This window comes from Passer montanus, unplaced genomic scaffold (genome assembly GCF_014805655.1).
Source record: "Passer montanus isolate IOZ18808 unplaced genomic scaffold, ASM1480565v1 scaffold109, whole genome shotgun sequence".
Taxonomy (NCBI): Eukaryota; Metazoa; Chordata; class Aves; order Passeriformes; family Passeridae; genus Passer; species Passer montanus.
In genome coordinates, this window is record NW_024357502.1 from 653,269 (window position 1) to 676,883 (window position 23,615).

Consider the following 23,615-nt stretch of genomic DNA (forward strand, 5'->3'; position numbering starts at 1 on the left):
GTTCTGCTCCTTCACACCTGGAAGAGGGATTTCACGTTTGTTTTCCAGGTGTGATGTCTATTCCCATAAAAAACATCGTGTCCCTCTCCAGGATGGGACCTTGGGTGGCCCCAGTCCAGAAACCCCCTCCCTGCACCCCCCAAGGGCAGCTCCTGGAGGGGATTTGGAAAGCAGGGGCTGTGGGAGGGGGTTCCTGGAGGAAAGCTGCTGTGGGAGCTGCTGTGCTGCTGCCTGGCTCTTGCTCCCTCCCTGGTCCTGCTGCCCTGCTGCATCCCAGGAGTTTGCAGCTCCTGTTTCCACTGGGGCTGATTCATAAAAAACCCAAGCACAGCACGTGGAGCAGCTGAATCCTCCCAAACCCTCGTCCTGTGCCATAAACTGAGAGCTCAGCCTAAAAATAGCCCCATTGCCTGTTGGAGGTGTAGCCCCGACTGTTGATGAGGTCTTGGGAACCAGAAATAGCTCCTGAGTCCCAGCAGCAGCAGAGCTTTTGCCTTGAACAGCTGCTTTCTGGAGCAGCTCAGGCTCAGCCCTGGATTCCCTTGGATGCTCCCAGGGCTGGGGGATGCTGGGGGCACATCCAGGCAGTTCCAGCTCCTCCTGGGCAGCTCCTGCCTCTCCCTGTGTTAATGCCCCAGGTTCTTGCTGGTTTTTTCCATGGGATGATGTAAGGTACACAAACTCCTTTCAGGAGTTGTTTCTTTTCCTGTGCAGTGATTCAGCCCCCCAGGCTCTCCCTCCCAGCTGCAGCCCTTCCCTCCTGAGCTGCTTCCAGCTCCTCATTCAAGTGAAGAATGCACTGGGGATGTTCCAGGCAGCCTTTTCCCCTCCAGTCCCTTGGGAAGTGTTCTGCTGCTGCTGCTGCCTGCCAGGGGCTCAGCCTCTTCTGGCTGCCTGCTCTAAGGGGTTAATGCTGCCTTTTTCCATGGATTTTGTTTTATTTTTTCCTGTCTGGCTATTTTCAAGCTGGCAACCTGAGCACTGGAAGTTTTGCAGTGGGCATTGGGTGGGAGTGGATTCAGGGAGTGAATTCTTGTCTGTGCCCAGCAAGGTCCCAGGCACTGTCCCTCCTGCCTCTGTGTGCTGAAGGGCCTGGGTGCTGCCAGCTGTGCACCTGGGACATTTATCAGGGAATGAGGGCATTTTGTGCCCCTTCCTGGCATCCCAGGCTGGTTTGGGTGGGAAGGGACCCTAAAAGGCATCCAGTCCCACGGGCAGGGACACCTCCCACTGTCCCTGTCCTCCAAGGCCTGGGACACTTCCAGGCTGTGCTGTAGCATTCCCAGGCTTCCCAGCTCCTCCCTTCACCCAGGCTGTGATAACTTCCCTGGCAGAGATTCAGGAGCTCCTGGAGGACACAACTCCAGTTTGTTCCTCACCCTGGTGATTCCAGCATGGCCACCCCATCCCATCCCATCCCATCCCATCCCATCCCATCCCATCCCATCCCATCCCATCCCATCCCATCCCATCCCATCCCATCCCATCCCATCCCATCCCATCCCATCCCATCCCATCCCATCCCATCCCATCCCATCCCATCCCATCCCATCCCATCCCATCCCATCCCATCCCATCCCATCCCATCCCATCCCATCCCATCCCATCCCATCCCAGTTTCCTTCCCTGTTTTTTTTATTCTCAGTGACTTCACTCTCCAGATGGAGAGCGAAGGTGGTAAGGCACCACTGGGATTTTAATTTTCTGGGAGATTGTTAATGCATGTCAGAAGTGTTTTCACCTCCCCGTGCTCCCAGGAAGCACAGCATGGAGAAACAGGATCTGTCCCGAGCCTGCAGCTTTCCTTGGGCCTTGTTAAGGGGAATTTTAATCAGCAATTCATTTAATACTTGGATATGGGTGGGATCAGGGCTGTGGCCGTGCTGGGTTCCTGCTCATTCTGCTGCACCCCTGGGAAGTGGTGCCTGGACTGGCAGATGGGGCATCCCGTGGGGATGAAGTGGTTTTTGGGAAGGAGCAGTTCCCGGGTGGCCTGTGCTTGGTGCTGCCCATTGGAATGTGGGAATGCAGAGCCAGGGGGTGGCTCTGGGCGTGCCTTTGCTTTGGTGTCCCCAGTCCCACTGTTCCTCCCTGCTGCCAGGAGTCCAGACCCCTCTGCCATGCCATTCCAGAGGCTGCTCCATGCCCTGCCAGCTCCCAGGCCATTCCCTGGGGCAGCATCAGCACCTAGAGGGAGGCTGGGCTGTTTTTGCCTTGTGCAGGGAATGTTTGGAGGCTTTTCCAATGTCCCCCCACTTCCACAGGCAGCTTTGCAGCAAGTTCTGTGTTGTGGGTTTTGCGTGGGGTGGGACAGTGAAGCATTCCCAGGAATCCTCTGCAATCAGTGGGAGCTTTGTGCTGGACGTGGCCAATAGCTCCTTCTGGAGCCTGCTGTGGGAATGTGGGCATTGCCCCCAGATGAGCAGCCTGGCAAGGGTGGGCCTGTGTTGGGTGGGCTGGAGCTGCTCAGCAGCTGCTGCTGCCCCAGAGATCTCCTGGGATGCATCAGCCTCTGAAGCACTCGAGCCAAGGACACTCCAGGCAAGCCTGAGCATCTGTGCTGGACTGGGACACACAGGTCTGGCAGGAGGTTGATTGGATGGATGCTGCTGAGTCCCTTTGCCATTCTGGGTCAGTCTCTGCTGAGAGCATCCCTGAGTCACCGGCTCTGGGACATTCCGAGCAGGAGCACAGAGCGCCGGTGCCTTTGTCTGCTTGCAGAGAGCTCCCAGCTCTGTCTCCTTGCAGAGAGCTCCCAGCTCTGTCTCCTTGCAGAGCCATCCCATCCCATCCCATCCCATTATCCCATCCCATCCCATCCATCCCATTATCCCATCCCATCCCATCCCATCCCATCCCATCCCAGTTTCCTTCCCTGTTTTTTTTATTCTCAGTGACTTCACTCTCCAGATGGAGAGCGAAGGTGGTAAGGCACCACTGGGATTTTAATTTTCTGGGAGATTGTTAATGCATGTCAGAAGTGTTTTCACCTCCCCGTGCTCCCAGGAAGCACAGCATGGAGAAACAGGATCTGTCCCGAGCCTGCAGCTTTCCTTGGGCCTTGTTAAGGGGAATTTTAATCAGCAATTCATTTAATACTGGGATATGGGTGGGATCAGGGCTGTGGCCGTGCTGGGTTCCTGCTCATCCTGCTGCACCCCTGGGACGTGGTGCCTGGACTGGCAGATGGGGCATCCCGTGGGGATGAAGTGGTTTTTGGGAAGGAGCAGTTCCCAGGTGGCCTGTGCTTGGTGCTGCCCATTGGAATGTGGGAATGCAGAGCCAGGGGGTGGCTCTGGGCGTGCCTTTGCTTTGGTGTCCCCAGTCCCACTGTTCCTCCCTGCTGCCAGGAGTCCAGACCCCTCTGCCATGCCATTCCAGAGGCTGCTCCATGCCCTGCCAGCTCCCAGGCCATTCCCTGGGGCAGCATCATCCCTAGAGGGAGGCTGGGCTGGTTTTGCCTTGTGCAGGGAATGTTTGGAGGCTTTTCCAATGTCCCCCCACTTCCACAGGCAGCTTTGCAGCAAGTTCTGTGTTGTGGGTTTTGCGTGGGGTGGGACAGTGAAGCATTCCCAGGAATCCTCTGCAATCAGTGGGAGCTTTGTGCTGGACGTGGCCAATAGCTCCTTCTGGAGCCTGCTGTGGGAATGTGGGCATTGCCCCCAGATGAGCAGCCTGGCAAGGGTGGGCCTGTGTTGGGTGGGCTGGAGCTGCTCAGCAGCTGCTGCTGCCCCAGAGATCTCCTGGGATGCATCAGCCTCTGAAGCACTCGAGCCAAGGACACTCCAGGCAAGCCTGAGCATCTGTGCTGGACTGGGACACACAGGTCTGGCAGGAGGTTGATTGGATGGATGCTGCTGAGTCCCTTTGCCATTCTGGGTCAGTCTCTGCTGAGAGCATCCCTGAGTCACCGGCTCTGGGACATTCCGAGCACGAGCACAGAGCGCCGGTGCCTTTGTCTCCTTGCAGACAGCTCAGAGCTCTGTCTCCTTGCAGACAGCTCCCAGCTCTGTCTCCTTGCAGAGAGCTCCCAGCTCTGTCTCCTTGCAGACAGCTCGGAGCTTTGTCTCCTTGCAGACAGCTCCCAGCTCTGTCTCCTTGCAGACAGCTCCCAGCTTTGCCTGGAGCATCACAGGGGTGGCTGCAGGGCTCAGTGAGCTGGGGCTGTCCAGGCTGCTCAGTGGAAGGGCAGCGTTTGGGGTGAGGACAGGGATGGAGCTGGAGCTGCAGGTGCACCAGGGAGGGTCAGTTCTGTGTGCCACCTCTGTGTGGGGTGTTTGTGTCTCTGACTGGGGTTTAGGTGGTATCTGGGACACTTGGGTTAGAATCCCAGCATCAGTGAGGTTGGAAAAGCTCTCCTGGATCACTGAGTCCAATCCCAATGCCCAAAGCTCTGAGTGCCACATCCAGGCATTCCTGGGACACCTCCAGGGATGGGGACTCCAAACCTCCCTGGGTAGTTCCAATGTTTTCCAACCCTTTCCCTGGAGAAACTTGTGCTGGATGTCCCTGGTGCTTTCTCTCCTCAAAGTTCTGCTGGCTTGTGGCTCTTGGAGGTGATGGAGTGCCCTTCCCTTGTGTGTCCCCTCTGGCTGCAGGTGGCACAAGCTGCACTCCAAGGCTGGGAAGAAGGAGAAGGAGCGAGGTGAGATCCTGGTGAGCATCCAGTTCACACGGAACAGCCTGACTGCCAGCATGTTCGACCTGTCCGTGAAGGACAAGGCGCGCTCGCCCTTCGGGAAGCTGAAGGACAAGGTGACAGGCAAGAAGAAGTACGACCTGGAGTCGGCCTCTGCCATCATCCCCAGCAGCATGGGAGCCCTGGACGTGGAGGACGACTTGGAGCTCGGGGGCAAGAGGTCCAAACTGAAGGGCTTCTTCCTGAAGAACAAGCTGCGCAAGTCGTCCCTGACGCAGTCCAGCACGTCCCTGGGCTCCGACAGCACCATCTCCTCTGCCAGCCTGAGCCTGGCAGCCACCGTGCCCGAGGTGGCCAAATCCCCCAGCAGACACGGCAGCCTGACCACGGAGTGCTCTGGTAAGAGGATCAGGGATAATCCCCCCAGTGCTCCCCTTGCTTTCCTCGCAAGGGGCTCCTGAGAGCTCCTTGCTGCTCTGTTAGCTGATTGCTCACCCAGCCACAGAGCCAGCAGTTGTGGGATTGGGTATTCCAGTTCCAGGGGTGTGGAATGTGGAACCAGGAGTGTGGGATTGGGTATTCCAGTTCCAGGATGTGGAACCAGGAGTGTGGGATTGGGTATTCCAGTTCCAGGGGTGTGGAATGTGGAACCAGGAATGTGGGATTGGGTATTCCAGTTCCAGGGGTGTGGAATATGGAACCAGGAGTGTGGAATTGGTTAGGTTGGAAAAGCCCTCCAGGATCATGGAGTCCAGCTGTTCCCTCAGCACAGCCAAGGCCACCACTCACTGTGTGCCCAGGTGCCACAGCCACAGGGCTTTGAAATTCCTCCGGGGATGGGGACTCTGGCCCTGCCCTGGGCAGCTGGGCCAGGGCTGGACAGACCTTTTAGTGGAGAAACTTTCCCTAAACCTCCCCTGGCCCAGCCTGGGGCCGTTCCCTCTGCTCCTGTCCCTGTTCCCTGGAGCAGAGCCCGACCCCCCCGGCTGTCCCCTCCTGGCAGGAGCTGTGCAGAGCCACAAGGGCCCCTGAGCCTCCTCTGCTCCAGGATGTCACTAAGAGGTGACATCCTGCACAAACTCCCTGAGCCCTGTGTGCTGGCACTGAGGTGTTTGCCAGAACGGGAGGAACATCCCAGATTTTGCTTTTCCATGCCTGCACCACGGGCTCCCAGGGTCTGGGGGTTCCTCAGGGCTGTTCCTGCCAGCCCCTCGGAGCAGTCCCTGCCAGGAGGGCCCTGCCTGGGCTGGGCTGGGCTGCAGGCCCTGCCTGGGTCACTGCTCTCCTAATGAGCCGCCTCCGGCCCGCGGGCAAAGCCCAAACAGCCCCGGTGATTAAAACAATCTGAGCTCTTGGCACTCCCAGGGCAGTCATTTACAAACAAAAAAGGCCCTTGTAGGGAATTAATTCTCCCTTGGAAACAAATACATCACGAAATGGTTCAGCTGGCTGAGACAGCACATTGCCAGGTTGGGGGGAGTCCCCGGGGAGGCCCTGTGGCTTCTGCTGGTGACATTCCTGTGCTGGTTCCGTCATCTGAGCTGAGCCTTCCAGCTACTGGGAGCTTCCCTTCCCATGGCAGGGGACTGGAACTGGGTGATCTTTAAGGTCACTTGCAGCCCAAACCATTCCATGATTCTGTGAAGGAAGCAGCATCTCCAGCTGGGGGGATGCACAGCTGTCAGTTGTTTTCCTCGGGTTCTCCCCAGGGTTTATCCCCAAAAATTGGCAGTAGCCACAAGGTCATAGGATCATGGAATTGTTAAGGTTGGAAAAGATTTTTAAGATGATCAAGCCCACCCCTGGAGGCAGTGGGAGGGAGAGGCAGGCACTGGACCCTCCTGGCTCATCACACCCAGCAGTGGCCTGGAGGCATGGCCCCGTCATCGCTCATTCAGTGCAAATTCATATGTCATATCAAAGCTTTCAAACCCTTTAAGGAGCTTCTGAGGAGTTCCTTGCATTTACTATCCAGCTCAGATCCTCTCAGACAGTGTGTTTGTCATCTTGCAGAGCCTCCTCTGGGGCTCAGTTTTGTGTCCCCACTGCTGTGCTCAGTTTTGTGTCCGCAGCGTGGCCGCACACCAGCGAGCTGTGCTTGCCATTTCCAAGGATTTAACCCTGATCCCGCGGCAGGGAGAAGGCCGGGGTGGCTCCCCAGCCCTCTGAGGCGTGCCCAGGAGGCGGACAAGGCCGGCCTGACCCGCTGTGTGTTTGCTCCCCGCAGGGAAGGAGCTGCCGGCCTCGCCGAAGCCGAGCCACAAGAGAGCGTTCAGCGACGATGTGTGCCAGCTGAGCGCCGGGCCCGAGCCCCCGCCGAGCCCCCGGGGGAGGCAGGAGCCCCCCTCCCGCTCGTCCCTGTGCATCAACGGCAGCCACGTGTACGGGGAGGAGGCAGCCCCCCTGCCGCCCGCCTCTGCCCCGCTGCCCGTGCCCCGCAGGCACGACGAGCCCCCCGAGCTGCCCTGGGTGCTGGACAGGGCTCAGCAGCGGGACGAGCCCAGGTTCATCCCGTCCCCGCCCAGCCTGGCCCTGCAGGAAGAGCTCAAGGTGTCCACCAAGGCCGTGACCCTCAGCAACCACCTGGGCAGGGCCAGGATGGAGGAGAGCAGCCGGCTGGAGGGCAGGCCCAGCCCGGCCGCGCCTGCCCCGGCCTTCCCCAAGGACACGGCGCCCGAGGACGCCAGGAAGGAGGACAAGAAGGCCAAGGGAGGCTTCTTCCACCACGGGGGCAAGGGCCAGGGGGACAGAGGGACCCCCGTCCACGCCTCGGCCGCGGGGGATGAGAGGAGTAAGAGCAGCGGCTGGTTTGGCTCCAAGGAGCCCAAGGAGTCCCCTCAGAAACCCAGGTCAGTGCAAGGGGCTGTGGAGGGCCAGGTTGGTGATTCCTGCCCCAAATTCCTGTCTCCAGCGGCTTCTGGGTGCTCCTAGGAGTGCTCAGGCATGGGCAGAGCAGGGGAAATGCTTCCTTGCTCTTAAATGTCTCACAGGGAAGGGGATTTTCCTGGATCCTCTCCTGGTCCTGCCAGCAACCACCTGTGCTGGATGTGGGATGTGTTTTGCTCTCAGGGAAGGGAGGGATCCCCTCCATGGAGAGGTTTCCCTCTGCAGAGGTGAGCCTCAGTGTGGTCACACCAAGTGGTTCTGTGGCCTCAAAATACAGATTCATTATCCTTCAAGGAGCTAAAAAAGCTTCCCTGGCAGTCAGGCTGGGATACTGGGATTTGCAATCACATTCTTGTTATGAACCCCACACCCCCTATAGGGTCTGGTCAGGGGCAGCACTTTGGTTACATGAGATGTCATGAATATTCCCAAAGTAACTAATCCCAACCCTGCTCTTTCCTCTTCCCACCCAGCCTTCCCTTCCAGTTAAGAATCTCTGACTGTCCTTGCTTTGTGTGGTGATTCATCCCTCCAGATCCTCGGGGTTTGTGGTGTTTGTGCTGCTCCTGTGAGGGATTTATCGCTGTGTCCCCCCTGGAGCTGAGCTGGCAGTCCAGAGGTCGAGGTGGTGTCAGTGAGAGGCAGGAAATGGGGCTAAAATCAGCCAGAGAAAACACCCAGCACTCAGAGCTGCTTCAGTCTGCAGCTTGGTTTATTAGAGGGATTTCTAATCTGGGCTGACTTTAACCTCATTTATTAAGCAGAAGGATTTTGGTTCAGTCTGAGCCTCATGTAATGAAGAGGGCACTCCTGGTTTATTCCACGTAACCTGGCTCCCACATGGGTTAAACTTGTGAAGGGATCAGCTCATCCCTCAGCCTGGCTCCAGCACCAGCCCCAAAACTCCTCCTTTCCACAGGAAGGTGTAGTGCCTTGAGGCTGCACAGGCAGAGCTGGGTGAGAAGGCAGCAGGTTTTCCCCTTCTCCTTGGCAAATGGGTGAGAAGGCAGCAGGTTTTCCCCTTTTCCTTGGGAAATGGATGAGAAGGCAGCAGGTTTTCCCCTTTTCCTTGGGAAATGGGTGAGAAGGCAGCAGGTTTTCCCCTCTTGGCAGCCTGGGAAGGAGGCAGCAGGGCCATGACCCTCTGATTTCCAGGCAGGGGTGTCAGATCCGGCTGGAGTTGAGCTCCTGGTCCACCCAAGGCAGTGGATGATCACCAGGAGTGCCCCTAAGCACTGCTGCTTTCTGACAGCTCCCTGCCTCCCTGGACCCATCCCCAGCCTTGCTCCTTTCCCAGATGGTTCCACCCCATGGGTTTTTTGGTGCTGGCAGTTTAATCTCAAGCTCAGCCAGAGCCGAGCTTTGCCCAGAGCCTTGCTGAGGACTTTGTCCTGCGAGGAGAGACCTGGATGGGCTGTGTGGCAGCAGCTCCTCTGGCTGGGGTTTTCTCTCCCAAAACCAGGAATGGATTGCCAGCAGCACGAGCTGCAGGGAAGGAATTCACAGAGCCCCTTTTGGGTGTTCAGGAGCATCTGAGTGGGCTTCAGGTGCAGTTTGCAGTTGAGAATGGGAAATGATGAGCTGGACCTGGAGCAGGGGGGTTGAGAGGAGGAGCTGGGAGCAGTGGCTCCTGGAGGATGGGGAAATGCTGGAGCTGCCTGGCTGGGAAGGGATTCTCCCTCCCAGGGTCCAGGGATTGTCACTGGGACAGCTGAGAACCCTGGGGAGCATTACAGGAATCATCTGGTGACTGATTTGCTGCAGACAGGCCCTGTCCATCCTCACAGGGACAGGGTTTGTCCCTGCCCTGCTCTTCCCAGTGCTTCAGTTCTCCTGGTCACTCATTAGACATCATTACTCCTTTTAATTACACACAACTGACTCCTCTGATTTCATTTTGCATCCTTACACTGAACCACCTCGTGGGCCAAGCTGCTGGTGCAGGTCACAGCTGTGGAAGAGCTTTTAGGTCTTGGTGGCTTCAGAGTGCCAGAGGGCAGGGTCAGGTGGGATCTTGGCAAGGAATTGCTGGCTGGGAGGGTGGGCAGGGGCTGGGCAGGAATTCCCAGATTGGCTGTGGCTGCCCCTGGATCCCTGGCAGTGCCCAAGGCCAGGCTGGATCCACCTGGGACAGCAGGAGGTGTCCCTGCCATGGCAGGGTGGCTCTGGGTGGGATTTCAGGTCCTTTCCCACCCAAACCATTCTAGATTCTCTGGGCTCTGCTATTCTGTGATGTCCATCTGTGGCTGTTCAGTAGCAGTGTCACTCCCAGAGCTGGAGTGACCCTGCTCTGGAGAGAAGCAGCCTCTGAACTGAGCAGTTTTAAGTCTTGACTTATTTGCAGAAAGGACTTTTCCCCTCCTGCTCTCCTGACTCTGGAAACTTCATCTTTGTGGCTCCTGCCAGCAGCACCTTCTCACCTGTTTGCCACCCTGGATAGGCCAGGTTTAACCCAGAGCTGAGCGTGGTGGGAATGCATCAAAATCAGTCACTTTGCAAGCCCAGGAACCTCAGCCTGTAATTAGTTAAAAGGCCTGTAATTAGAAGGATGGTTTCAGTTGGCCTGCAGCAAAGCCCAGCCTGGCACAGCTCATCTTTACCCACTTGCTGTGCCAAACACACCCTCCCAAAATAAGGAGCTGCTGCTTTGGGCTGGGTTGAACTGGAGCTCTATAAAGAGGGTTTTGTTGTGTGCTGGGTGGGTTTGGCTGAGCCCTCAGTGTGGGAGCTGGCTCTGCAGACCTGTCTGTGCTCCCCTGGGGACAGAACTGGGCATTGCTGCCTTCAGCCCTTATTTACACCCCCTTTTCCCTGGTTCTTCTCAGGGAAGCAGGTCCCAGAGGCTCTGCTCATCATCCCTGGTTTGCTAATCCCAGGCTTTGATTCTGGAGGGGATGGGAGCAGTAGGAAGATGGTGTTTGCTCTTTGGAGGCTGAATAAAAGCCTGGTTGGGGGTTGTTGTTTAGAATGTCAGTGCTTAAGGGTTGTGTGCAAGGAAGAAGCTCAGCAGGTTTATTTGAGGCAAAGCCTGGGGCTGAAACAATCCTTTACATGTTTCCAGGGTTTCCTCCAATGTTATCAGAGCTCTGCAGCTCCTGCTTCCTGTGGAGAATCCTGATGATAAAACGGGGCTGATCTTAGGCCTGGCAGCAGGAGAAAGAGGAAACTGTGCTCTGTCCTACAGAAACAGGGGCATCAGTTCCATTCTCAGGCTCAAGCCCCTTCCCAGAGCCCATACTGACTCAGTTCCTCCCTGCTCCTCGTGTGCTCCTGGAATGTGCCTTTCCCAAGGGCTGGGAATGGGAGCAAGGCTTGGAACGGCTGCAGCAGAGTGCTTGGCCAGGCTGCAGAGCTGGGGTGGAGCATGGAGCCTGGGGCAGCCCCTCCAGAGCCAGCAGGACTCTGAGAGCACAGCCTGGGAGGCTGCAGGGTTTGAGGAAGAGGGAGATGAAGGCCATGATGTGACAGCAGGGCGTTGTGGCTAACAGGGGTGAACCCATGGGAGCCATCAGCGTCACAGCTCTGAACCCATGGAGCCATCAGGGTCACAGCTCTGAACCCATGGAGCCATCAGGGTCACAGCTCAGGGATGGCATCCAGGAGAGTGCAGCTCTGCCCTGCCTTGCAGCAGCCCCAGGGATGGAGTGGGATCAGTGTGAGGCTGGAGGATGGCTCTCTGTGCTGCTGAGCCTGCCTTTCCCAGGCATGGACAGGAGGCAGGAGGGGCAGTGGAGCCAGAGCTGGCACCAGCTCAGCCCTGGTGAGCTCTGGAACCATCCAGGAGAAGCACAGCCCCACTCCCACTCCTAAAGGTGGGAATTGGGGGCTGAAGTTGGCATCTCCCTGGGTTCCTACTACCTAGATTTCTCCTATTTTTTAAAATTCCCATGGTTTTGAGGGCAAGTGTCTGTAAAGGAAGATCTGTCCATTTGAATGGGGATGATGGACAGGTGAGGCCCAAGGGAAGAGCAAAGTGGTTATTGCACAGATAATTATTATAGATCACTTTTGGATTGTTAGAGGTGATTTATTATAGAGAAACCCAGCCCTTCCACCTCTGGAATTCCTATTTAAAACTCATTCCCTGACTCCTTCCCTCTGGTGCTCCCACCCTGTACAAAAATGTCCTGGGCTGCTGCTCCCATCCCTTCCCAGCCCCTCCTGCCAATTCCAGCTGTGCCAGCTCTGCCCCTGCCGCTGGGAGGAGGTTCCTGCTCCCATCCCTTCCCAGCCCCTCCTGCCAATTCCAGCTGTGCCAGCTCTGCCCCTGCTGCTGTTCCTGACCCCTGCCAGGTCTGGGGCTGCTGCAGGATGCTCCAGCACCTCCATCCCGTGCTTTTCCACCCAAGGGAGCTCTGTCCGTGGGAAGAGGGGCCAGAAGCAGCCTGGGAGTGGCAGCCCCGGCTCCAGCCGCTGGAGGATTCCCCCTGAGCTGCAGCACAGCTCCTCCCTCAGCACATCATCCGTGCCCTCCCCAGAGCCCTGCTTTGGCACGGGCTGTTTTCTGCTGCTGGTGCAGAGCCCCCCACACCCCTCTGCAGAGCCTGCTCAGCCCGAGAGCAGGCTGGGATCCTGGAAAACCTCCCTGTACTGAGCAAGCTGTTTCCAATAGGCTTTTTCCATCAGGGGGTTGCTCAGCAATATTTTATTTCCTTTTTTTTTTTTTTTTTTTTTTTTTTATTGCTGCGAGGCTCAAAGGCGTCTGTGAAGTGCTGCCAAACAAATAAATGAGGGCAGGGAGGTACCCGAGATTTATTTTGGCTGGCGGAGCCGTGTGCTGGGAATGGGAGGGGAAGGAGGAGCGGGAGGAGGAGGAGGAGGAGGGTGAGTCAGCGTTTCAGTGCTGCACAGAGCTGCTCCCATCACACAAGTGCAGGCTTCCCTCTAGAGGAACCTGCCGTGCTCCACTCCTGCTCCCACCGAGCACTCCCAGCATCCTGCCTCGGGGTGGAGGGGTGGGAAAGGGAGTTTTGGGGTCAGAGCAAGGCTCCTGGCAGTGCCAGGCTGGTGGGCACAGTGGGGTGTTCATCCCAGGGAATGGGGCTGGTGGGCACAGCAGGGGTGTTCACCCCAGGGAATGGGGCTGGTGGGCACAGTGGGGTGTTCATCCCAAGGAATGGGGCTGGTGGGCACAGCAGGGGTGTTCATCCCAGGGAATGGGGCTGGTGGGCACAGCAGGGGTGTTCATCCCAGGGAATGGGGCTGGTGGGCACAGCAGGGGTGTTCATCCCAGGGAATGGGGCTGGTGGGCACAGCAGGGGTGTTCATCCCAGGGAATGGGGCTGGTGGGCACAGCAGGGGTGTTCATCCCAGGGAATGGGGTTGAACAATGATGCTGCAATTTGAAATCCCAGTGGAAAGTCACAGATTCCTCAGGCTGTGCCAGGGAAGGTGAGGTTGGGTATTGGGAAAATTTTTCCTGTAAAGGTTTGTCCAGCCCTGGCCCAGCTGCCCAGGGCAGGGGTGGAGTTCCCATCCCTGGAGGGCTTTAAAAGCCCTGTGGATGTGACACTTGGGGACGTGGGTCAGTGGTGGCCTTGGCAGTGCTGGGAGTGGTTGGACTTGGTGGTCTTAGAGAGCTTTTCCAACCTGAACATTCCATGCTTCTTCTGCCTGGAATTTGCAGCCAAGAGCCCCTGAACAAACCCCAGGGGGTCCCAGCAGGAATGGGGCTGAGAAGCAGAAATTTCCACAGTGGAGCTGAAGGGGGAAAACGAGAATCCAGCAAAGATGGGTTCAAGTTCTGCCTTTATATATTCAGCCAATATCAGCAGGGCCAGCACCCCCGGAGCCCCATCAGGACTTTGCAAGGGACAGAGGGACAGGACACAGGGAGTGGCTCCCACTGGCCACGGGGAGATTGGGCTGGGATCTGGGCAAGGAATTGCTGGCTGGGAGGGTGGGCAGGGGCTGGGCTGGAATTCCCAGAGCAGCTGGGGCTGCCCCTGGATCCCTGGCAGTGCCCAAGGCCAGGTGGGCACTGGGAGCAGCCTGGGACAGTGGGAGGTGTCCCTGCCATGGAACTGGGTGGGATGGGATGATCCTTACGGCCCCTTCCCACCCAACCCATTCCATGATGACCTGGGGAATGAAGACAGGATCATCTCAAGGGTGTGAGGAGGCCTTAAGCTGTTCCTGCACCTGTGCAGGTGGGGATTGGTGCAATTCCAGGTGCCTGGAATTGCTGCTCTGGCATCAGCCCCCCTGAGGAGGGAACTTCACCCACTCAGCTCCTGGCAGCTGGCACGGTCGTTAGCAGCCAGTGCTCGTTAATCAGTGCAGCTGATTAATGCTCTGCAGCCTTTTAGAGCTGGAGCCCAGCAGAGCTGTGTCAGACCCTGGCTGCTCTTACTCAGAACAAAGGATGGGTCTGGGTCTGGAGCAGAACATGGGAGCAGTGCCAGCAGGAAGAGCAGAGGTGGGGCAGGGCTGTGTGCCCCTTGCAGCCAAGGATCCTGGTGGTTGGACCTTGTCACCTTCCCTTTCCAGCTGGAAAACCTGCCATGGTTTGCCCTGTTAAAATCCCTTTGTGGAGGGTGTGAACTCACCCAGCTGGGGGGTCAGGTGCTGAGCAGCTGCTCCCCTCTTCTGGGGAGCTCAGGTTGGAGGGGGATTGGGGAAAAAGGTCCAACGCTCTGCTGGTCTGCAGGCTGGGAGTGCCAGGAGAGGTTCTCTCCATGCAGCTGCCAGGCTGCAGTGCTTTGTGCTCAGGGTCCATCAGCTTCTCCCAAAACGTGTGGAGACTTTGTGTCCCACAACCCCTGGGAGGAGCTGGGCTGCAGCTCTGGGGTGTTCCTGGCTGTTCCCCTGGGCCGAGCAGGACAGGGAGCAGGGCAGGGCTGTGTGGGGACCAGGCTGGCATGGCCACCACTGCTGCTGTGTGACAGCAGGAGAGGGCACCCACGAGCTGCCTGTGCCCACAGGGAGCTGCAGCCATGAGTCAGGATGAAGGGGTCCAGGCTTTTCTTTGTGCCTGGGTTGCCAGGTCCCTTCAGTGGTGTCTGGGTGTGTCCCATGGGTGCTGGAGCAGAGCCAGGAATGTTCCTGCCCCCAGACTGGCACAGGGGACTTTGGTGGCATGGATGGCTGCAATGGGCACCTTTCCAAGGAGCTGCTCAGAGCAGGCTGTGGGAAGGGGCTGTGCAGCTGCCAGGAGTGGGAGCAGGGGGTGCCCATGGTGGGGGCATCACTCCTGGGCCGAGGTGCTGCCAGCCCAGCGCCCTGCCTGCTTTGGGACCGACCAGCTGCACCATCACCAGCGCCAGCTCCTGCCTCAAGATGGCATTTTGTGCTTTAAAATGTGTCTGAGGCGCTTGGTGGATGCACAATAACATGGAAATAGTTGTCCGGCAACTTTCTTGCAGTGCCACCTGCAATCCCTCCCAGCAGCTGGGCAGGGAAATCCCAGGGTGCAGCCCCAGGGCTGGACATACCCTGGGCACCTTGGCACAACAATTCATTTATTCCTTCCTCTGAAACCTCGGTGTGCCCAGAGCTGGCTGATCCCAGATCTCTCCCCAGCCAAGAGGGGAACTCTCTGGAGCTCTCTGGTGCAGGAGGCAGCAAGCCCATGGGATCTGTTGTGGGGCAGGGCCAGGCCCCTGTCCTGGGCATGGGATTGCTCCTCCCAAGGTGAGACAAGGGGATGTGCCCAGGAGGAGGGAGCCTGGCAGTGAGAGCACCAGAGGGATGTGGGGTGTCCATGCACACCCCCCTGTGTGATGTGAAACCTCTGAGCCTGGTGAGCCTCCTCGGGGTGGTGACTCCTCATGGCTGGAGTTGTTCCCAAAGGAAGATCAAGGCAATCCCAAAGAAAGGTCCCTCAGTCCTGCTTGAGCAGGCAGCAGGGCGCTGTCAGCCTCGCTTGGGTGAGGTTCTGAATTCCAGGTGTGCTGAATCCCTTCCACCTGGGATCCCCCTGGGGTTTCAGACATCTCGGGATCCCGGGCAGTGACGTGACAAGGGGCATGTGGGAGGCAGGGCAGAGCCCAGAGTGGGGACAGGGCCCTGTGCTGGCCACCTGCTCCCTCCTGCTGGGCTCCTGTTCCTCGGCCTCCCTCAGCCCTGTCCCTCCCTCCTGTGCAGCTGTGAGCTCCGTGTGTGCTCCCATCCTGGTCATGCTGGCAAACCAGTCAGGAGGCACTGGGGTGAACTGGGAAGGGCTCTGTGTGCCTGCACTGGTTCAGGTGACCCTGATCCAAGAGCCCGGGCTGCTCCTCGTGCTCCACCTGCCCCGGGTGCCGCCAGCACCGGGACAAACTCACCGGGCCGGTCTTGGGCTGCAGGAGGTGGGGAAACCTCTCTGGCTCCTGGGCGTGCTGAGGCAGAAGGGGAGCGTGGAGGAGTGTCCTGGGAGCACCTTCCTGGGTGTCGTGCATGCCCCTTCCACGCCGTGACTCCATAATCATTGCTGTGCCTAACCAGAGCCAGGCATGGATTTGGTCATTGCGCTGCTTTGGTCTGTGGTGTGTGTGGTGTGTGCTTCCAGCCCTGTCACAGCATTAACCAGGAGGACTGTTCTGTCTTCCCTCCACAGCCTGGAAGTGTCTCCTCAGGTAGAAACCAGCTCAGATGCTCCTTCTCATTCTGCTCCCTGCTCCCCTGCCCCGTGCCCCGCTGCCCTTCCCGCTAGCATGCCGAGCTCTAACCTCCCTCCCGCTCCTGGAGACAGACAGGCCGGATGCTTGGCCCTCACCAACCCATTCCTCAACTCCCTGCAGAGCAATCCCTTCTTTGAGGAGCTCCTCGCTGACCAGGTACTAAATTCTCCTTCACCTACTCACTTTCTCTCTAGTTTCCCGCCTGGGCCGCGTGCTGCGCCAGAGGTCGCTGGGAGCTTTTGTTCCTCTGAGGATTGCAGTCCCTCTGCCTCCCCAAGGCAGGCTGACCCCGAGGGGGAGTCTCCAGCCCAGAGCGTTGGTGTCCCCGTGCCAGAAACCACTCCCCCAGCACCGGGAGAGCTCCCTCCTGCCGACAGCGACCCCGCCGTCCCCCCGCTGCCCTCGGAGTGGGACGATACCTTTGATGCCTTTGCCACCAGCAGGCTCAAACCAGAGCGCAAGAAGGAGAACTTCTTTGCCTCGGTGGCGGCAGAGGGCATGGCTTTCATCGATGACCCCGACAGAGCCAGCCCGACGGAGAGCTCAGCGGGGCCGCCCTGCCGGAAGGGCTCCAAAGTGTTTGAAAACGCCCCTGAAATCCCTGCAGCTCTCCGCTCTTGGACAAATTTCTCCACTTTAGACGTGGGGGCCAACCTGGTGAGCACCACCCAGGAGGCCACGGTGATCGAGGACGTGCTGAGCCCCGTGTCTGCAGGGTCCATGGCCAGGAGGAGGAAAAGCAGCACGCCCACGGTCTGGACAGCCGCGTTCGCCTCGGGCAACCCCGGGGACAGAGAGGCCTCAGCAGCACGGAGCACCGACAGCAGCGCTAGGGAGGAAGGGGACAGCGGCGAGGAGGAGCCCAGCAGCACGGGGACGAACGGCTGGATGACCATAGCCACGGAAAGCGCCGCCGAGCCCTCGGAGAGCGCCAGGCAGCGCGCGGCTCCCCAGGGCCCCTTCGGCCCGCGCCCGCCCTTCCTGGGCGAGGGCACCTTCGAAGGGCAGAGCTCCTCCCGTGCCGCCAGCTGTGTGCTCCCCAGGAGCTCCTTCCCCCCCGAGGCCCTGCCCGGCGGCGCCGTGGCGGCCGTGCCCCCGCGGGTGCTGGGGGACGTGGCGGGGCAGAGGTTCCCCGAGGAGCCCGGGGGCGGCCGGGAGGACACCCTGGACATCCGCAGCTCGGTGTTCCGCCTGCAGGCCAGCATGCGCCTGGAGGCCAGCGACGGCCTCCTCAAGTTCAGCTCCGACATCCGCGAGAGGCACGTGGTGCTGGCCCCGTGGGCAGCGCCCCAGGGCTGCCAGGAGCCACCGCCCGGCCTGGCCCTGCCGCCCCCCAAACCCCCCCGGCGCTTCGCAGCCGTGGGGGACGGCGAGGAGGAGGAGGAGGAGAAGGAGCCTGGTGGCACCCAGCAAGGCAAACAGGAGCCATGGGGAGACTCGGAGGGCCCAAGAGCAGAGATGGAGTTGGCAGGGAGCCGTGGGAGCGGCGAGCCCTCCGTGCCAGCTCCTCCCAGCCTGCCCACACCGGGAGAGGATGCCGCTGAGGCCGGGAGCGAGATCCCAGCGTCTGAGGGTGCCAGAGCTGCTGCTGTGGACTCAGGAGCTGGCTTGGGGACAGGGGACACCCCTGTGGGGGAGCAGCCATCAGAGATGAATGACACAGATGTGGCCGAGCAGTTTGAGACTTGCACATCCAAGTTCTCCCTGGATGGACTGGACCAGTCGGGTGCTGAGGAGAGCTGGAGCCAGCCCCGTTTATCCCCTCAGGGGGCCACAGACACTGCCAAGTGGGAAACAGCCTCCAAGCAGGAGCTGTTCCCTGAGGAGCTCAGTATTTCAGGACTAAGCCCACCTTCCAAGCTAGACCTGGGCCAGCCGAGCAGCTGGGCAGCTCTGGAAGAGCAGGAGGCAGCTGGGCATCCACACCCGCAGCCCCAAAGGTCAGAATGCAGGCAGAGTCCATCCCAGCTGGAGCTGGCGTGCCCGGATGGTGAGGGGCGAGCAGGAGAGCAGCCCGAGCCCCGTGCCCCTCCCGAGGAGACAGAGCAGGGCAGGACCCCCACCAGCGAGCAGCCCCAGGGGCACTGGGCAGAGAGCAGGGTAGACTTCAAGAAAGCCGATTTCTGGAAGCCAGATAGGGCAGAGAGGCACACACAGGGAGCTTCAGCCCTGAGAAACCCCTTCACCCTGGCGCTGAGCCCGAACTCCCCGAGCAACCCCTTCGTGGAGAAGCCCCCAGCCCCTGTCCCTGTGCAAGCCGTGCTGCCCGAAAAGCTCGAGCAGGGCGACTTCAGCTTCCGCAGCCCACGGGAGGAGCCCCCCGGGCACGGCTTGCAGCCCACTAACGCTACCCCCCTGCATGTCAGCCAGCCCCTGGCCTCCTCCACCCCTTTCCTCGTGGCTGCCACTAACCCCGAGCCGTGTGGCCCCCCCCGGCCCCCCGCGGGGGTCCCCGCCAGCCGCGCCGCCGCCCGCCCGCGCCCGCAGCCCGCGGAAGCTTCGGCGCTCCTGGTTCTGCCCAGGGAGACACGGCCGGCTGAGGAGCCCCGTGGCCAGCAGAGCACCAGGTGAGCACTGCGGGAAGGCGAAGGGCGTGTGTGTGTGGGAGAGGTGAGCCCCCTCTGCTCCCGGCCCCCTCTGCTCCCGGCAGGGCTGCACCCGGCCGGGCTGGCTCCAAGGAGGCTGCTCCAGGCTGCAGCTCCTGTTCCCTCAGCTTCCCCTGGGCACAGAGAGCCCAGCCCCAGCTGCTGGGAGCCTTGGCTCTCTGGGGTGCTGGGGGAGTGGCTGCTGGTGTCCAGTGTGGCCATGCACCCACGACCTGCCCCGGCTGGAAATTGAGAGCTGCACCCATTGCGCCCAGTGCTGATTTTGGCTCCATCATGCCCCCCGTGCTTGCAGAAGAAATGCCTCTTCCATGCCTGCCAGGAGAGCTTGTGGCTGTTTGTGCTCTCCTGAGCTCGCTCATGGCATGTGCACAGCTGCTGCCCCTGCCCTCGCCATCCATCCAGCTTTGGCTGCTTTCCTCTCAGGTGCCCATCGGGTACTGAAAACCTTCTCTCCATAGCCAAAAAAAGAGTTTTTCCACCAGGGCAAAATGCCCCTCTGCCCTCCCTCCTGCCGAGATGCCCATTGATGATGAAGCACGTGGGATTTAGCCTTGAGGCTGATGGGAATGGGAAGGGTGGAAAGAAGGGGCTGTTCCTCCTGCCAGGTCAGTTCTGGCTCTGTACAAATGCCACGAAGCAAAGCTGGTGAGTTCAGGGCATGGAGTCCTGCTCTGTGTCCTTCAGTCCATCTCCTTTTCCTGGTACTCCTTCCCTGCTCTGCCTGGGCTCTGCCTGCCCAGGGGATTAACCAAGCTCCAGCAGGGATTTATTGATCAGCCTCGCTCATCATGAGGCAAATGGAGCTTCCTGGGGGCACCAAAATGGTAAAATCCCACCTGAACAAGATCGGTTGTGGCCCTGGGCGATGGGGCCAGCAGAACTCGATGAGCTCCAGTCCTCCCACCAGGGGATCCCTCCCTGGGCTGAGCACGAGGTGCAAAGTGATCTGGGGAGCAAAGACAGCATCTGGCTGGGTCTGTCACATGACATTTTTTCTTCTTCCGTAAGCCAGATCCTCCCATCATTTTTAATTGGATTATTCATCCACCAGCAGATAGCCTTCTTCAAAATTTGCAGGGCTGCTGCCCAGAAACATGGGTTTTGTTATGCTTCATGGAAAGAGAAGTGTCCTGTGATCCCAGAGGGATAACTGGGGCAGTGAGGGAGGTACAGGAGTCTGTGTTGGTAGAACCTGCTCGTGGCCATCCCAGCCTTGCCTGTGCATCCATGCAGGCCTGGCTGGCCCCTGGGGTGGAATGGGCTGGGACCCCAGAGCTGAAATCCTGGCTATCAGTGCTGGCTTCTGTCGTGACACGTGGCCAGGAGCTCCTGAACTTCCCTGCTTGGGTTCCTCCAGCATGTTTTGGATAATGCTGTGACTGAGGAACCTCTGAAGAGCTCCTGAGGCCTCTGGGAAGGCTCTGAACTGCTTTACAAGACTGGGGAGATGAGAACTGTCCCAGGGTGAGGGAGGAAGGCTGGAAGGGATCTTTTCCCAATCCCCATGGCCATGCTTCCCTTCCCAGGATCATCTCCTGTTGGAATCGCCAGAGGCACACAGATGAGGGCAAGAAAAAAGGTGGGAGGGAAAAGGAAATCCTTCAGCCTTGGAACGGGCATTAAGTGCTGGCTGGAACAAAGGGGAGAGGGCATTGCTGTGGGGTGTGAGAGCTTGGGGTGAGGGGCTTCAGTGGGGTCCCATGGCCCTTCCCAAGGGGCCAGAGGCTCTTTGGTCCTCCTGTGTGGCTGCTGGGGCAAGGCAGCATCAGCTGCAGCCCCGCTGTGTGCAGGGCCCTTTGCTGCTCCCGGGGACCGGGCAGGATGGAGCCTGCACTGCTGGGGACAGCTCACCCCTGGGACAGGAGGGACCCAGGGACAGCCTGGGAGCGTGCTTGGGAGCTCCCCTGCCTGGGATCCAGCAGCTGTGCAGCTCCTGCTGCACTGGGATCCAGCAGCTGTGCAGCTCCTGCTCCCTTGGCTGTGGGGCTGGCCCAGCATCCTGTGGCACTTGCAGGTGACAGGACTGGGGGTGTCCCAGGTGCCGAGGTGGTGGCACAGGCTGTGCCTCCCTCGTGTCAGGAGTGCAGAGTGCCGTGTTCCGAAAATGGTGCCAGGTTGGGTGACCTCACCTTGGTGATCCCGCGGAGCCCCTGGAGCTGGGAGCGTGGCTTGGCCCAGCCAGGGCCAGCCTGGAGAGCTGACCCCCAGCCCAGCCATTCCCCTCCTCCTCTAGAGCCCTGCTCCGTGGAGGGCTGGCCCCTGGGGCTGTGTGGTGCTCCAGGCACAGCAGCTGGGCCATGGGAGAGGGATTCCCTGGGATTGCTTCTCTGTGAGGAGCATTTTGATGAGCATTTAAAGGCTCCCTTTGGGAGCTGCTGAGGGAAATGCACCCGTTTCTTCCCTGTGCTCTGCAGTGACCTTGGGAGCACCAGTGAAAGCTGGGACAGGGCAAGGCTGGCTCAGAGAGGGGGACAGGGCTGGGCCAGTGTCACCCTGAGATGTTCCACCTTGGCCCTAAGCTCCATCATGACTCACATCCACTTGGGATGCAGTTCTGGGTTAGGAGCTGGTGAGCAGCTGATTCCATGCTCCAGCTGATGTTCATGGACCAGCAGAGGAATCTGGTCCAGCTTCTTGGAAGGTGCACCAGCCCTTCAGACCTGGTGTGAGGTGTGATCTCCCCTGCTCCTCCGGAAGGACCTGGTGCCACCATCCCAGCACAAACCCAGCTTGAGGAATGTCTCCAGCTCTTGGATCCTGCCAGGGACAGCCGGAGCAGGCAGAGCCCTGCTGTGCTCAGCCCAGCCCTGCACCCTCGGTGGGAAGCAGGAGAATAATGATTTCTTTTCAAAAGTGCCTTTCCCAGCCCTGCAGCAGTGTCTGTTCCCACCGGCCATGGGGCTGGCAGCTGCCTGTCACCGCCCCTGGGTGGGAATATCTCCCTGTTTCAAACCCCTCCAAGCATTCCCTCTGCCTTCCAGGGCAGCTTGGTCCCAGGGAGGCTCCCAGCCACGCTCTGGTTGTAGCTCTGTGCTGGCTGTGGGCTGCACAAGGTGACAGTGACATGTGGGGCTCAGCCTGGCTGTGATGGGCAGCCCTGGTGGCTCTCCCAGCCCTCTGTCCTGCAGTGTCCTGGTGCTTGTAGCTCCTGCTCAGGGTTTAGTCCCAGTGGCAGTGCTGGAGCCTCCTGTGCAGAGCAGCAGCTCCTGCAGCCCCTGGCACTGTCAGTGGCTCCCCTGAGGGCTGTGGGATCCCTCTCCATCCTTGCCAGCTGCCCAGGAGTGCTGGGCTCTGTTCTTGTGCTTGGACAGCTCTGCCAAGGGATCAGAGAATCACAGAGTGTGCTGAGCTGGGAGAGACCCACCAGAGTCATCCATCCAGCCCTGGCCCTGCCCAGACCCCCAGATCCCACCCTGGCATCCCTGGAGCGCTGCCCAAAGGCTCCTGGAGCTCTGGCAGCCTCGGCGCCGTGCCCATTCCCTGGGCAGTGCCAGCACCCTCTGGGGAAGAGCCTTTCCTGATCTTAGCCTGACCTGCCCTGGCACAGCCCCAGCATTCCCTGTTCCTGTCCCTGGGCACCAGAGGGAGGAGATCAGAGCTGCCCCTGTGCTGTCCCTCGGGAGGAGCTGATCCTTTGGCTTGCTGGAGCAGGTTGGTGGCTGCCAGTGCTGTCCCCTCCCAGCACAGGGACAGCAGGGCATCATCGTGGTTGAAGAGGATTTCCATGTCCTTGGTGTGTCCTGATCCTGTTTCCATCCCCATGGATGGAGGTTTGGATGTTTCCATCCCCATGGGTGGAGGTTTGGATGTTTCCATCCCCATGGATGGAGGTTTGGATGTTTCCATCCCCATGGATGGAGGTTTGGATGTTTCCATCCCCATGGATGGACGTTTGGGTGTTTCCATCCCAATGGATGGAGGTTTGGATGTTTCCATCCCCATGGATGGAGGTTTGGATGTTTCCATCCCCATGGATGGAGGTTTGGATGTTTCCATCCCCGGGCCAGTGTCACCCTGAGATGTTCCACCTTGGCCCTAAGCTCCATCATGACTCACATCCACTTGGGATGCAGTTCTGGGTTAGGAGCTGGTGAGCAGCTGATTCCATGCTCCAGCTGATGTTCATGGACCAGCAGAGGAATCTGGTCCAGCTTCTTGGAAGGTGCACCAGCCCTTCAGACCTGGTGTGAGGTGTGATCTCCCCTGCTCCTCCGGAAGGACCTGGTGCCACCATCCCAGCACAAACCCAGCTAGAGGAATGTCTCCAGCTCTTGGATCCTGCCAGGGACAGCCGGAGCAGGCAGAGCCCTGCTGTGCTCAGCCCAGCCCTGCACCCTCGGTGGGAAGCAGGAGAATAATGATTTCTTTTCAAAAGTGCCTTTCCCAGCCCTGCAGCAGTGACTGTTCCCACTGGCCATGGGGCTGGCAGCTGCCTGTCACCGCCCCTGGGTGGGAATATCTCCCTGTTTCAAACCCCTCCAAGCATTCCCTCTGCCTTCCAGGGCAGCTTGGTCCCAGGGAGGCTCCCAGCCATGCTCTGGTTGTAGCTCTGTGCTGGCTGTGGGGTGCACAAGGTGACAGTGACATGTGGGGCTCAGCCTGGCTGTGATGGGCAGCCCTGGTGGCTCTCCCAGCCCTCTGTCCTGCAGTGTCCTGGTGCTTGTAGCTCCTGCTCAGGGTTTAGTCCCAGTGGCAGTGCTGGAGCCTCCTGTGCAGAGCAGCAGCTCCTGCAGCCCCTGGCACTGTCAGTGGCTCCCCTGAGGGCTGTGGGATCCCTCTCCATCCTTGCCAGCTGCCCAGGAGTGCTGGGCTCTGTTCTTGTGCTTGGACAGCTCTGCCAAGGGATCAGAGAATCACAGAGTGTGCTGAGCTGGGAGAGACCCA

General features: G+C 59.4%; 1 protein-coding gene across 1 annotated transcript in view; it reads left to right on the forward strand.

The window, feature by feature from the left end:
* RAB11FIP5 (RAB11 family interacting protein 5) overlaps positions 1 to 23,615 on the forward strand; it is a 41,658-nt gene that overhangs the window by 12,324 nt on the left and 5,719 nt on the right. Inside the window, exons 3-5 of the mRNA XM_039723965.1 lie at positions 4,599 to 5,038; positions 6,867 to 7,488; positions 16,320 to 18,692. Of these exons, the coding sequence (XP_039579899.1) occupies positions 4,599 to 5,038; positions 6,867 to 7,488; positions 16,320 to 18,692 (3,435 nt within the window). The remainder of the gene's footprint in view (positions 1 to 4,598; positions 5,039 to 6,866; positions 7,489 to 16,319; positions 18,693 to 23,615) is intronic.